The 14,781-nt window shown below is 42.7% G+C and overlaps 1 protein-coding gene across 2 annotated transcripts; it reads left to right on the top strand.

Moving 5' to 3' along the window:
* The first annotated feature begins 390 nt into the window (after nt 1-390).
* Nucleotides 391-13,248, top strand: LOC104513835 (basic leucine zipper and W2 domain-containing protein 2-like). 2 transcript variants are annotated; one of them, XM_010157316.1, is made up of 4 exons: nt 391-533; nt 4,662-4,800; nt 11,047-11,169; nt 12,793-13,248. In XM_010157316.1, the coding sequence occupies exons 1-4, from the start codon at nt 411-413 to the stop codon at nt 12,819-12,821; spliced, it is 414 nt and encodes a 137-aa protein (XP_010155618.1). In that variant the 5' UTR covers nt 391-410; the 3' UTR covers nt 12,822-13,248. The 2 variants fall into 2 exon arrangements, with proteins under 2 accessions (XP_010155618.1, XP_010155617.1); XM_010157315.1 differs by having other exon boundaries at nt 11,047-11,189; nt 12,801-13,245.
* Nucleotides 13,249-14,781: the final 1,533 nt, after the last annotated feature.

Below are 14,781 nucleotides of genomic sequence, written 5' to 3'. Positions count from 1 at the left end.
TTTCCAGCCATTCATCCCCAAGCCTATATTATTTTGATATATTAATCAGTTCACTCTGTGCTTAAGACTAGAGCAACAAAACATCCTCTGGATTTCCAAGTGCAGCTGACTCTGTTGATTTGTTTTGGTTTTGTTCAATTCTCCTTGATACGAATGTATTTCATTTAACTGCATTACCTGTTAGGTTGGAGTGGAGGGACAAAACTTGTAGTCAAGTAATCATGATGTTCCTAAACTAAAACATGCTTAAATTTATTATTTTGTTCTAATTTAGTTTCTGTTAACAGTGGTGTTATTTGTAAATGACTGCAAGTATTTGGTAAGTCAGCATTATTTCTGGTTGATCGGAAGTGTTGCTTAAGACAGCAGTTTATTTCCTGCTCCAGGTAGTGCTTTATGTAAAGGAGGAAATGAAAAGAAACGAGCTGCCAGAGCCAGCGGTGATTGGTCTCCTGTGGACCTGTGTCATGAATGCTGTGGAATGGAACAAGAAGGAAGAGCTGGTTGCAGAGCAAGCCCTCAAACATCTAAAGGTGCGTGTGTGGGTGAAGAGGGAAAGGGCTGTGGTGAATTAACAGAATTCATTGTACAGCTGTCAAGTTATTACCTGTTTAAATCCAGGAGATTGAGTCTTGTGGGCTGACACTAAGCACACCAAGCATTGGAGTGTCTTCTGTATGTTCAACTTGAGTCAAATTAATGCAAAACTGAGGTAATTCAGAATATTGACTGCCGCGGCATGCAGTGCAGAGAACCAGGGCAAACTGGGCTGGTCACAGCCTTGAGTACCTCTGCGTTGCGCTTTCTCAACGCGCCAGATCCTGAGAGGCTTCTTGCCTTGGGGACAACACTAAGCAGATGCTGAGGCTCAGCTCTGCTCAGACCTGACAGAAGGCCTGCAGGAACTGCCTTTGCAATGTCTTTGCCAGAAGCAAAGAAGCGTTGGGAGCATGGCGAGGTGGTACCTGTGCTGGCTCTGCACGGAGCTGCTTAGGTCCAGGCAGGACTACTGAGCTCAGAATCTGTGAAATGGTTGTTGTTGATGTTGTGGGAGCTGGATGCTCAGTAATGTGTGAACTAATAAGCCAGGAGCTAGCTTGTGGTTGCCCTCTGATCCAGGTGCTGTTCTTGTGGATAAGAGTACTGAATGCATAGAAAGACAGGCTGAGTGATGACAGATCGCAGCATCACAGTTGCATGTTGGTACAAAAACTTATGACCTTGGAGTGGGGAAAAACCCCAAAACCTTAAAACAATGCAGAGGTGTCGGAGTCATTGCCATGGTTGGTATTCCTCATCTAAGTCTGAAGGAACTGTGCAGTGCAAGACACTTAAACTGAGAACAGAGACAGAGAGGCTTTTCAGCAGAATTAGTCCTCCTAGGCCAGTAAACCAAGAGCAAGAGCATACTCCCTCATAGCCAGGGCTGCAGAGATTTGCCCTAGGACAGAAGCAATCTGTACTTCATTCTTCATGGTAAAACAGATCTTAAGCTTGACCTGAATTCCTTTCTTCATATTGGATGCCTCTCCATACTCAGAGTTCCCATGTTGGTTTAGCTCCTACTACTGCTGTCCTTTCATCTGAATTTGGTTTCCCAAGAGCAACATCAGTCATCCTAGAAATGCAGTTGCTTGGGATCTTGTGTAGTCTTTGATGGTAAAATTGAATGCCTTGAAGTCATCTCAAGTGATCCAAATAGCAGTGGAAAGAGGAGATAGTTTCCAGAAGGAGAAGAGACATTGTTTTGCTTGTTCTTTTGATGTAAAAATTAATCATATCTCTTTGAGTTGTAACAGAGTATCCATTGAGATTTATTATCTAGTACTGCAGGGCAAACTAACAAACACTTTTTGGAAGATTTGAACATTGGGAAAAAAACATACCTGGCTTTGTATAAATATTTTTGACTGGATGCTTAGTCCTGTGAATCTCACTGACTCAAGCCATCAGCTATGGATGTAACCCCACTAAATTAGGTAAAGCATCTTGCCTACGTAAGATGGGCATCTCTAGCTACATCCACTGTCTAAAAACAGAGGACAAATATTTATGGGGTATATACTATTTGCACGTACAGGTAAGATTTTAACAGAAGCAGTAGAAATAGAAATTTAGACTTTGCTAGCTGCTTCTTTCCATTTCAGTGTTCAAAAATGAGCAGCATTTGTTTCACATCCTTCCTCTATGGATAGGTAGGGACAGATCTTGGACACTTCTCTTTGGGATCTCAGCTGAGTCAACTCCAGAAATCAGGTTAACGCTGTTAGCATGACACGGAGCCTGGTTCCTGTGCCCTCCTGTGTTGCCGTGCCCTGAAACAGACGTGGGGTTGTTTCGCCCTGTGAGTCGGAATGTGTGTGGGTGGTGGGATTTATTCCTGCACCTGGCAGATAACTTTCACAAAGCACAGTTCCCAGAGCTTTGACATCTGGGTACCAGCCTCTTGAATTTATTAGGTTTCTTTTAGTAAGCTGTGTTCAAGAGACTGCTCTATCAAAGACGTATCAAAGCACGGGACATTTGCCTGATGTACAGTTCTTCACAAGCTGTACTGGGTGGTTGGCTTCCTAATGGAGGTGGTGGGCAACCATGGCAGGACTGGCAGGAGCTGAACTCAGGAGGAGGTGGAGCAAGCTGTTAAACCCTGAATCTGACAGGATAAGCTCCTCATCATCCCAATAACCTCACTGTGACACTGCGGCTTACCTCCTAGGCCACGTCCAGTGCAGAAAAGAGACATTCCCTGGGGCTGTCAAGAATCCTTCAGACAATTTGCACTGCAGGCAAGGCTGTGGTGTGAGCTTCATGACGGTGCAGCTGCTGACCTGCTGCTACCTAACCTGAGGCTAATGGAAAATAGTTCCACTTAGCTCAGCCAGCAAGGAGAGGAAGCTAATTTTATGGTTGCTTAGTCAGTTAGATACTTGTGAAACTTCTAAGTCTGTACCAGTTGAGGAGTGAGAGAGGAAAGCAAAGGGGGTCAGTCAGATGTGGCAAAATGAAAAGGTAGGATTTGTATTTTAAATTACGTAATGCTTACAGTCTGCAGCACTTCACAAACCTGTGGAGGGGGGTTCTGCTGATGCTGTTAAATAAACAAACTGCATTGCCCTGCCTCCCTGCGACTTGGCTGGATACCAACTGGATGCTTCAAGGGCCTACAGGGGAAAAAGAGGGAGTCTTGCCACCCAATGCCTGCACAAGCTTTGCAGTGTTTTTACCAAAATACTTCATGTTTCTGAAGATGTGGTTAGACCTGCCAGAAGTGGAAAATCTCAACCTCTGGTGTTACCTCTACATCTAGTCATTTCTCATAGTTACTTTGTAAGGGAGTTTCTTCCCAAAGTATTAATACTGCCTGCCTGCCTGCCTGCTCTTGTTACAGTTGTGGTAGGACTTCTTGCTCTCTCTTTGTTTAAATTAATAGCTGATAATTATTCTGCAAAAGACATTCTGGACCAGAAATTTTAGTTGATTTTCATGCATTTTAATAGTTTTTTTTCCATGGATCATGCTGAGTAAAACGGTCAGGATTTAGCCCCTTGTAAAGAAGTCCTGAAGCATATGTGTTTTTGATCGTGTTCATCAGTGCTGCTGGTGATGGGCAGTTTCATACCTGACTGTGTCCAGCGGCAGCCCTGGTCGCACAGACCAGAACTATGTTTTATCCAGCCTTTGCCAATCCAGCTGAAAAATGCCAAACTGACAGTGTTACTGAAAACGAGGAAGAAAGGCTGAACTTAGCAGTGCAAGAACAAATTAAATAGTAACCTTAACATATATTTGGCTGGGGGCTCTGAAGATCAAGGGTAATTTGTCTTCCTTTCAGCTCGGAAAAATGCTTTTAATATTGCCTTAAATTTAAGATTACTGTTTTAGCTGGACTTGTCACAGGATAAGAGGAAAGGAAACTGGAGAGAGATGGATATAAACACTGTGGTTTTTTAAGAGTGAACAGGATACGGTCCTTTAATGTAATTTTCGATTTTAAAATCTGAAATAAAAGAGGAAAAATTGCGTAACAAAAAAAGGTTTTGCTTAATCTTTTATTATATTAATCAACTCCAGGAAAAGACAACAAAATGTAACGCTGTCTTGTCAGAACAACATGAACAGTTAATGCTGTGCTTTGAAAACATCATTTTCCAAACCAGAGGTTGTCATGATACTCTGATGGTGATAATGACAAAATAAAATAATGATACTTGATCCCAGTTAACCTGGACAAATTTAATTTAATCCAGTTTCCTGGAACTTCTGAAACCCCTGTGAAACTAGGTATTTGTATTTTCATGCACTTCATCCTTGGACGTCTTACTCTCTGAACATCAATAAACCATCATTCTCAAATTAGCAGCATGCTGTCTTGTGAAGTGTACAAACAGCAGTACTCCAAGATGTGAGCTTCACAAATTGATTTTACAAAATTCAGTATCTAAAAAGTGGTACTGAATTTTAGCTCACAGCATGCAGCACATCTTACAAAAGCTCATGAATAATTATGTAGATGTGCTGTATGTGTTTAAGTAAATGCAACTGGCAAGTAAATTATTATTTCAGTGAAACAGATTTACAAGGATGACATATATTTAAAAATTTATTCATTTATTTTTAGTATACTGACATGCATTATGGTTTTTATCCTCTCTTCCTTTCAGCAATATGCCCCCCTGCTTGCTGTGTTCAGCACTCAAGGCCAGTCAGAGTTGATTCTTCTCCAGAAGGTGCAGGAGTACTGTTATGACAACATCCACTTCATGAAAGCCTTTCAGAAGATAGTGGTACTCTTCTATAAAGGTAAAAGTCCATATCCACTGTTGTACACTATGGATGGATTCTCTGTGCCAACCACTCGCCTGCGGTGTAACGGACGTTCTCTGCGTATTACATGTGAGAAGGTTGTGTTGGAGCTGAACTCCGAAATGCCTTATGCATGGATTGTTCTAAGGAGCCTGTGGCAGCAGGAAAAGCTGAAACAAGCCACCCTCTCTCTGTTGCACTTACCCTGTAGTCAAGAATCATGAGCAGGAACCAAGCACCATCCACAGTCTGTTCAAGTGCAGTTTAGTCCTTTTATAACACCAGTTCTAGGAAGTCATTTCTGTAAATTCCTGGCAGGCTTAAAAAGTAGATTAGATCTTGGGTTTAAGAAACCTTGAATGTGCAAACCCTCTTGAGGGGAGGATTTTTCAGGGTTGTTTTATTGTTTTGTCTGCTACTCCATCCCTGCCAGAAGGAGCTTTCCTGATCCTTCCCTGCCAGTTTCTTGTAGGTGCCAATAGTTAGGGATTTAATTTTTATTGTGAATTGATTTCTTCACAAGTTTATTCTGATCCGGTTGCCGTAGAAACTAATGGCCTTGCACTATGTGCGATGGGTGGGTGCCAAACACTGTTCTGACATTCTTGCTATAGATAGTTGAAGGGGAAAAATCAGCAGGAGTAGAAACCCAGTATTGATCTTTGTTCACCCTGTTGTGTCAGGTACATGTTCAAGGCAAACAAGTTCAGACTGTTAAAATAATTTCACGCCTTCAGAAGGCAGAAGTAAGTGAATCGGATGATTTATCTCCACCCTTGTGTCAATATAGCATGGCCCCAGTGATACACCGTGTCCCTCTGCCTTCAGGTTCTACAACTTGTAAAGACTGTTAATGACTGGGGACAGACTTGAAGCTGCAGCCTGCAGCAGGCAGGTTATTCGGTGTTCTTTGAAACAGAACATTCACTTTGGACATGGTGAATGGGTGCCACAGCTCCTGTGCACTCAGACCATAAGTGGTGGTTAAACCAGAAATGGTTTTGTGTGGGACTCCCTTCAAAATTTTTGTAAATTCATTGCTGCATTAGCCTGCAAGAGCAACCCTGACATTCCGAAGTATTTAAATAAGATTTAAAAAAAAAAAAGTCACAAAATTGTACATTAAACTTAACACTCTCCCAAAACCCAGTGCCCATCTACTCTGCTCACCCTGCTTGCTCTTGTTCTGACCTGGAGATGTGCTCGGGCAGCCCTGTTAGGAAGGGTGCGAAGACAGGTGCCACAACGTTGTTTAGGATTCACATGATGTTGAGAAGAGTGTTTGGAGCCACCGTAGGGCCTGTCAGTGGAAGCCATAAGCTCAGTGTGTCCAGCATGTGCAATACTTGTCATGCCCATATTCCTGCCTGGAATATCTCTGGTAGGCGTGTGGAGCACCTGCCTCTGCCATCTGATGCAGTCATGCGGCAGCACAGCTGCCAGCCTTTCCTGGCCCCGTTTTGGCCGAAGCTGGATCTGTCCCATTTGGCAGACTTTCTGCTGCCTACTAGCAACTGCCCGCTTGACTCGGTGGCCACGAGCCATAGGGCCCTTCAGAGCACTGGACACGGTAAGGAAGTCATCAGCTCCATCTATTTAAAGCAGCTTTGGAGTCAAACAGTGTCATTAGGTGAGGACACGCTATTGCGTTAACCAGGGAAGATTCAGGGAGCACTAGTTGTCCCATTCCTGTTTCTCCCATGTGATGTTATTATGCTCTAAGTATGCATGGCTTTGGCTAGGCCAGAGCTGGGGGGAAGATACCAGTCTAAAGTGCAGACCGAGTACTGCCTGCTGCCTGCCTCTGCTTTGTTTCAGTGCTGGTGCATCATAGAATCACAGAGTGGTTTGGGTTGGAAGGGACCTTAAAGACCATCTAGTTCCAACCCCCCTGCCATGGGCAGGGACACCTTCCACTAGACCAGGTTGCTCAAAGCCACATCCAGCCTGGCCTTGACGACGGCCAGGGATGGGGATCTCTCCTCCTCCTTCTGCTCAGCTCATACCTACCCACTAGAAACAAGCCATCAAGTCTACGCTTTTTTGTAGTTAAGTTGCTGGTGACAGCAACTTTTGTTTCCTAAGAGTCAAAAGGAAAACAGTCCCCAAAATCTATTACTGGCTGTGTCTGTGGTGAGGGAACAGCAGATGTCCATGTCCCTCTTTCTGTTGTGCTTCAAGTGTAACCTGCACAGGATCTGGAGAGATTGCAGTGTACCTTATGAACTTCTTCTAGTGACAAATACAGGCATCTGAAATAACTGGGGAGAGACAGAGAAATTCAGCTATCTACCAGTGTGAATGCGGACACTTTATTTGCTTGTTACTCATCCCGAGGGAGTGCTTCCTGGGCAAACAGATAGCCATCACTGATGACAGGCACCAGATGCCACCCATGCTTTGACAAATTTAGTTGTATGACTGCTCTTATCAGCGTGTCCAACATCTTGCATTTAAATCCTTCCTATGTATCCATCATAAAAAGGCCCTTGGATTACTTTGCTAGGAATTACATGGAAATACCTAAACATAATGGGAATCACAGAATGATAGAATTGGGTTGGAACTGGCTGATCTTTAAGGTCCCTTCCAACCCAAACTATTCTGTGATTCTATGATACGAATTTTGCCAGCCTCCTTGCTGGTTATTCTTCTGCTGTAAGTTGTATGTTGTTTTTCAGTCCATTCCGTGTTGCAGTGTGTCTCTTAATCATGGGTAAAATAAGCATTGGATTACACGCTATATGTTGTATTCACTTGCAGAATCTCCTTTCTTTTAGTTTGCGTCCAACCTGAAAATTTCCAATGTGAAGTCTTGACACTATTGAAATTAATAACCGTTCCTTTCGCGAGGATGGCTATTCACCCTTTGAACAGCAGGCACCCATAGCAGGCACTTACACATCAGAATTCCAGACAACGTCTACAAAACACAGGGGAGGAGGGAAGAAAACGCAAGTGCATGTGAAGTAGTACTCGGGTTTGTAGCAGCATAATTAGGCCTCAGAGATATTCCTCCGCAGCGTGGGGATCTGGCCACCAAAAGATGCAGGCTGTCTCCTCAAACGCCACAGAGAGCCTCTGCTTACAAGAACTGAATCTTCAAGTTCCACTCAATACATGGGTTTTGTTTTTTGATGGAACACAATTATCTTTAAATATCTTCATTGTTCAAGTACTTTCTTTTGGTACTGGATGCAAAATTTTCTGGGGGGTTGGAGAAGGCTGTAAGTGTACTGCGGGTGACATTCCCTGCATTGAAAGAGCCCTTGCCTTAAGGCTCTGTCCTCCAACTGAGTTAGCTGCAATAGGGTTGAGTTTTGCAGATTGATTGACTCTGTTGGCAGCTGACAGGGTGTGCTTTTCCCTTGACTGCCGATGGCTGTGCAGCCTGAGTTGAAAGCAGAAATTCATTTTAACTGGGTGATTTAGTACAAAGCTGTGACCTGAACTTCAAGTAACTTTCTAGTTAACCCTGCAGTAAAGATACTGGGCTCTCCAGTTTCTCTGCAGCTTCTCCCTTTGATGAGGGATGTCCCTGGAGGCTCTGGCCGTGGGTGGTTCGGGTGGCTGCACCTGCAGGAAAACCAGCTCTCTTGGGCTGACATCACCTGGGACTGCAGTAAGAGTGATGTGCAAACGCCCACAAACAACAGTGTTCAGCTTCAGCCATTAAAATATATCTATAATCAACTTTAATGAGGAATAACTATAAATATCTGTAAGATGAATCATTCCCTTCCTCTTCCCGTCCCCCCCCCAGTGTTCCCATTGCTTCAAAGCATCCTCGAGGTATGATTAACTACACTGTGTCCTGTATGATTGTTTAATTGAGCATCTCTGTGCTGACAGGACAATATCATCTCTCATGAGCACTGGAGGAATAGATGTATTAGAATCATAGAAAAATTACAGCTAATATTGCTCAGAAATGAGAGTTGCAGTTGTCCTTTTCACAGCTGAATGCAATTTGTTCTTCTCTGTAAGCGTAGGCGGCTTATTGCCATGGAGTTACATACAGGCAAATTTTTTCATTCACCTGACTTGGGAGAATGGTTTAATCTTCAAAGCTCACAGTGAGATAGCATGCTGCTATTGTCAGGTTGGCGGTTTTGGGGAGGGAGGGAGGGAGAAGTTCCCCCTTCCTCTTTGGCAACAAACCCATGCAGCTTATGGTCTGCAAATCACAAAAATAAACTTCAATCCTATTATTCTTGGGCTGAGGTGTGTGCCTACCCGGAGGCGCTTCCTTGTGCAGTATCGTGATGCGGGCTGTAATGCAGCACTGGGCTTCTCCTGCTGCTTCCATGCAGGAGCTTCGTGGTTTTTCAATGCCCACGGTGCCCAAGAGCTAGCTTAAGCCCTGGGAGGGGAGGGGGTTGCTCTACTCCTTTTCTGAAATAGCTCCTGACTTTCTTTGCCTGTCCCTAAGGTTCACAATACGTGTCACATCCTGAGTAATTCTGCAGATAGGGTTGTGTGGACTTGAGGACTCAATGGCAAGCGTCAGCTTTTTTTTTTTTACATGCTGGGATTAAACGGCACTTTCATGAGAGCCCATGTGAAATATCTTCAGGTTTGCTAAATCCTGAAAAAATCTTCAGGTTTGCTAAATGAAAACCCTGATCTGTTAAATGCTGTAATGCCTTCGAGCTGCTGCTGGAGACTACCGGCAAGTACTTAATGCAACATGTTTGAAACCTCTTTCTTAGCTCCAGTGTTTCTGTTGCATTGGAGAAAAAGCTCATTGTGGTGAGATGTGATTTAGGGAAGATGCAGCTTTATGTGCCACTTGTCTGGAGCACTAAGCACAGCTTTCTATGTACTGGAAAAGGCCCAGAGCCAGCACAGTCCTGTGTTCCCCGTGTTGGCAGCTCATGGTCGGCTGCAGCAAACTGCAGAAGAGGTTTTATTTTGGAAGGGTGTCTGAGAGACAAGGTAACTTGCAGTCACATGCACGCACTAAATGCCAAATTTTCAGGGAGACTTCATATTCAGTTACTGTTGGATGTCCTGGGATAGTTTTGATTAAGTTCACGTGTATCCCTGGTTGCTTCCATCTCTTCATTATTCAACAGCATACGTGAAATGTGTCTACTCTGTCTCATTTGATCAGATGCTTTGGGGTTTTGGTGTCATTTATTTCGGTTTTCTTTCTTCCCTTCCCTGCCACATCTGCTGTAACCTTCAGGCTGAAGCAGAAGGTGACGGTCAGGGTCGGCACTTTAGCAGATGAATACCCAGTGGGTGGGACGGTGCCGAGGAGCTCAAGGGAGCAGTGAAGAACTTCACAACAGTGTGTTGATTTGGCAGAGCAAGGGAGGGTAGTTTGTTCAAAACCAAAAAGAATGGACATTTTAATGAGATGTAGAAAGCTATCTTTAGTCATTTGATTTTTTTTTTTTTTTTTGGTCGTTGTTCTTGCTCTTGCATTACATAACTGCCAAAATGCCATTGTGGATCCCAGATTTTGCCTCCACAGCCATCAATTACAGAGATATTTGGCTTGGCTGGATCACAGGAGCTTTGTTCCTGGGGCTAGAGGTCTGTTGGCTAGACCTAAATTTGCAGCCTTTGGAAGCAGTAAGTGTCCTTGCAGTTTGTTAGGATTTCTTTATTCTGAATCTCATTCAGCTTCACATTCCCTCCCTGAAAGCTGGTTTTCTTTTGATGCTTGACAGAAAAATGTCAGCTGTGCTGTCCATCTGGGCTGGTCCCTGAAAATGGGTGGTCTGAATAGCAGCCTTAAAACTTACTAGCTAAAAACAATATAAAACCTTTAGGGAAAACTGATTGCAAAAAATCCCTACTGGCTGTCTTTTCACTGCTCGCTGGGGCAGTGTCTGTCACTGCAGATTTCTAGAACCGCACACGGTGCTGTGATCCAAGAGCAAGAAAGAGTATGGTGTTAGCGTGCAAACTTCTAAGGTGTGCAGGGGGATTTTGGTTTTTTCATCCAACAATTTCATGTGGTGTATTTCAAGCAGATGAACAGAGAACGCTACAGAAGCACCATGTTTGGTACTTTAAGCCTAATATGTTACATATTTTGCTGCATCTGGAATCCATCACATGCATCAGATATTCTGTAGCTGTAGCCCAATAGAGTTCACGCAAAGCTTGTTTCACTGTGACTTTATTAACTTACTTTACGCTTCCTTTAAAAAAATCTTCCCTTATGTTTAAAATCTTCTAACCTCTAAAAATACATTGAATTTTTACAAACACTGGTCTGTATTTCAGCTGATGTTCTGAGTGAAGAAGCTATCCTCAAGTGGTATAAAGAAGCGCACGTTGCTAAAGGCAAAAGTGTTTTCCTTGACCAGATGAAGAAATTTGTGGAGTGGCTGCAAAATGCTGAAGAAGGTAATGATTCATTTGAGGAAGTATGGTAGTCTTTTGGCAAATCAGATCTATTTGTCCAGATTTTAACCGCATGAAGTATACAGACTTAGAAAACAGGAGGTGTGACAGCACCAAATTGTTGCCAGTTGTGCCTGAGCCTAACGGCAAACGCTTGCTGCTTTTTAATGTTCGTGGTGTCCTTGTGAAGTCCCCAAGTCAGCAGGTACCACTTGTCCGTAGATAAATTCTTTAAGCTTTTGGCGGGAGGAATGCTGTGCTGATGACAGCGAGATGGACCTTGGAGTCAGCATGGGCACCCTAACGGTTTTCTGCGTCGCTGCCATCAGCTCCTGTCGTCGGCACAGGTGATGTGAACACAGCATAAACCCACCTGTGCCACTGCAGTTGAAACTGCTTTCAGCTGAGTGGCCAGGCCGAGAGATGGGGGCTCTAGTCACTGCTTTAAAACAGCTCCTGGGGAGGGGAACTGCTTTTAGTCCCTAACTGCACAGGAAAAATACTTTGGTTTGCACTGAATAAGGTGTTTTTTTTTTTTTTTGCCTTGAAAAGGAGTTCCAAATCAGTTGGAAAGATTAACCCATATGTACTAGATAGGGATATAATTTTTAGTTTTCATTTGTATCCATTTAATGTCTGATTTTTAGAATCTTGGAGGGAATGTTTAGTAATGCCAAGGAGCTGGTAAGACTTTGCAGCACTTCACATGTGCAGGCAGCAGTATAAAAATGGTGGCTTCTTTCACACTTGAGACTTTAGACTAGCAATCTTGGTCTAATTAAGTTTTTTCCCCTGCTCTAATGAAGCATTTTTTCCCCTTTTGATCTTCTGCTTGTATGCCTTTCTGCTGCTCTTTATTTTTACCCTTTCCTGCATGCCCCCTCTGCCAGATGTCCTTAATTATAAAGTCCTGTACAAAACATTGCCGTGAGGACATGCAGACCACGTTTGCTCTGCAAAATCTGATCCAGTGTGTCCTAGTTGTTGGCAGCAAGCCCCATCCTGTCAGGGGAACGCAGACAGGAATACAGTATGATGCAAAGTAGTTTTAGGTGACAGAAACACTGTGTGTGTTCCTACTTCTAAATTGCTTCTACTTCTAAATTACTTTTATGCTATACAAATCATGAAGAACTTTGCTAGTACAGATTTCATACCTGCTGTAGGGTAACACCAGGTACACCCTTCTAGAAAGGCATATGGTGATGATGACTGGTATTTGCAGAGCAAATAGCTCAAAGGGTGCTTCCTGGATGGCAGCAGAACAGCCTGCTGAGGGATTAGAAGGGTGAGCAAACAGTGCTGATCCTTTATGAAACTCAGCTTGGATACGCATCGCCCGGATGCACGAGGACCAGAATAACTCATGGTGATCTGGTAAAAATTCTGGTGCCAGATCTGCAAACAAAGAGCTCCACAGCAGAGGGCAGCGGAGATGATCTTCGTCTTCTGGAGCTGCGCGCTCCTGGCTTACTCTGTGCACGTGCCACCCTTTCCTAGGGAGTACTAGGTGCGCTGAAAATTTTCATCTGCATTTTGGAAGGCTATCCTGTTATTTTTATAGAACTTGTCACATTGCTGCCCTTGTGCAACCTACATGAAGTGTTTTACTTTCTTCTCTCCTAGAGTCGGAGTCTGAAGGGGAGGAGAACTGAGGCGGTTCAACAAAAGCACGGTCTCAATCTAGGTTAATGCCAAATGTGCTTGAGAAAGCCATACTGCTCAAGCAGAGGCTTTACTTCAGTGTCATACAGAAAACTATAGGCTAGGCTTTCCTTTTGTTTAGAAGAATAAAGGTTTTTAATGGAGCCCTGAGGCATTAGATGCTTTACTTGGGACTCTACCTCTGGCTCACTGTACACTAACTTAGGCAAAGACGTTCAGCAAGGAGCCATATAGAAAAAGTGAAATGAAATACCTATGGACTCCTTTTTATTAACGGTCTTTTTCAGGTACTACGGTATATGAACACTCCACTTTCTGTTTATAGAACTGTTTGGTCCGTGTTTGTAGCTCAATATTGGCTTGTGTATGTGATTTGACACCACCACATTTTTTTGAATAAATGGCTTTTATATCTTAGCTGTGGGGTGTTGGTGCATTTGCTTTCTAACTGAGGCTTGCCAAAGGTGTTAGGATTCATCAACTGGAAATTACACAAGAACGTCAAGAGAATCTTTCCTTGCTTCTTACCCCAAAAATGAGCATCCGTAGTTAACTGGGATCACTGTCTAATCTTTATTGCTACACTTCCTTATAACTGTGGACACATTAACCAGATTCCATAGCAAATGTCGATCCATTCCATTAATTCAAAGAAAATGTACAGGAGCATATCTGCAGAATCCAAATTTTGCAGGTACAAATTATATGCAAATGATAAGTAGAATATATGCTGTTCTCAGTTCAGCCTACACTAAAATATGATGGCTAAATTTTGCAAGAAAAAAACATTTCAGAAGCATTAGCTGCAAAACATGCAGGACTAAGGTCCTTACATGTGAAAGCTGAAACTTATTTACATCAGCGTGATGCTACAATCGGGTATTTGAAAAACATGCATGAATGTATACAATGAATACATTGGGTGTATGTAAAACTGCTTTTCTCTACAACCTGAAACTCAGGCTGATTCCAAAGGTGCCGATCTTGAATAACAGGCAGAGCACACCACACAATGTACCCGCTGCGAGACTGCCCATATGTGACTGGTTACATGTACTAACATAGCGACCAGTTACTTCTAATATTTACAAGTTTCAGAACATAGGAGGTATTGCTGAACTGATCCACGTGTTCATTTCACAAAGAACCCTGAGTGCTAGTATAGACTTCTTTCTAATTAGGGCCCTGCCCACTGATGCTGTTGACAAAACAGATTTCAAAATGAAAAACTATTTTTAAGCATTATTTTAAAGTATAAATAAAATAATAAAATGCTTTCTCTAGTATTTCCAATAGAAATAACATAATATTGCTAAATATAATACAGCTTTAGAATTGTGACATAATTATACTTAAATATTAAAATATATAAAATGTTATAAAATGTAAAACTACATTTTACAGTGACTCACATATACAAGAGGTATGTGCAGTACTAAAGGGAAGATAATTTGACAGTATTTTGACTACAACTCAGTTTCAGTCTATAAAAGTTCTAAACAAATGAAGTAGTTTGTAACTTCAGAAATTCTGGAATACATTTTAGTTTTGCTGAGTGGTTTAGCAGCTTTACTCAGAAATGCTATTTTTAATAAAAATGAAAATTCAGAACACTGATATTTTGGAGTGTTGTTCATGATGTTCTTAGTCTGGGCACAATCACATGCTGCTCGGACTCGCCCTACTCTGTGCAGCCTTCTCCCCGTGCTGTGAGAAACAGCTGGGCAACTACTTTAATGAAACACACAATTGAGCATCTAGCTGTTTAAAACCGACTGTCGATTCCTTTAGGTATCTCTAAGCTGTGCATTATTCTACCTCTGCAGCTTTTCAAATTAAGAGATTTGAAGTCTATTCCACGTGTCCGAATCAAAGATCAGTTCTCATCTCAAGCATAATTTAAGACATGCTATTTCTTAACGACTCTGTAGCGCAGCAATGCCTTGGAAG

This window comes from Eurypyga helias, unplaced genomic scaffold (assembly GCF_000690775.1).
Source record: "Eurypyga helias isolate BGI_N326 unplaced genomic scaffold, ASM69077v1 scaffold46308, whole genome shotgun sequence".
NCBI classification, from domain to species: Eukaryota; Metazoa; Chordata; class Aves; order Eurypygiformes; family Eurypygidae; genus Eurypyga; species Eurypyga helias.
This window is presented reverse-complemented; position numbering and strand designations above follow the sequence as displayed.

Excerpts from the sequence above, each read along its gene's own strand:
- LOC104513835 (XM_010157315.1), top strand. The coding sequence starts at position 411 with ATGAAAAGAAACGAGCTGCCAGAGCCAGCGGTGATTGGTCTCCTGTGG. Across the intron at positions 534-4,661 it reads AAGCCCTCAAACATCTAAAG|CAATATGCCCCCCTGCTTGC; the intron begins GTGCGTGTGTGG and ends TCTTCCTTTCAG. Across the intron at positions 4,801-11,046 it reads AGTGGTACTCTTCTATAAAG|CTGATGTTCTGAGTGAAGAA; the intron begins GTAAAAGTCCAT and ends TCTGTATTTCAG.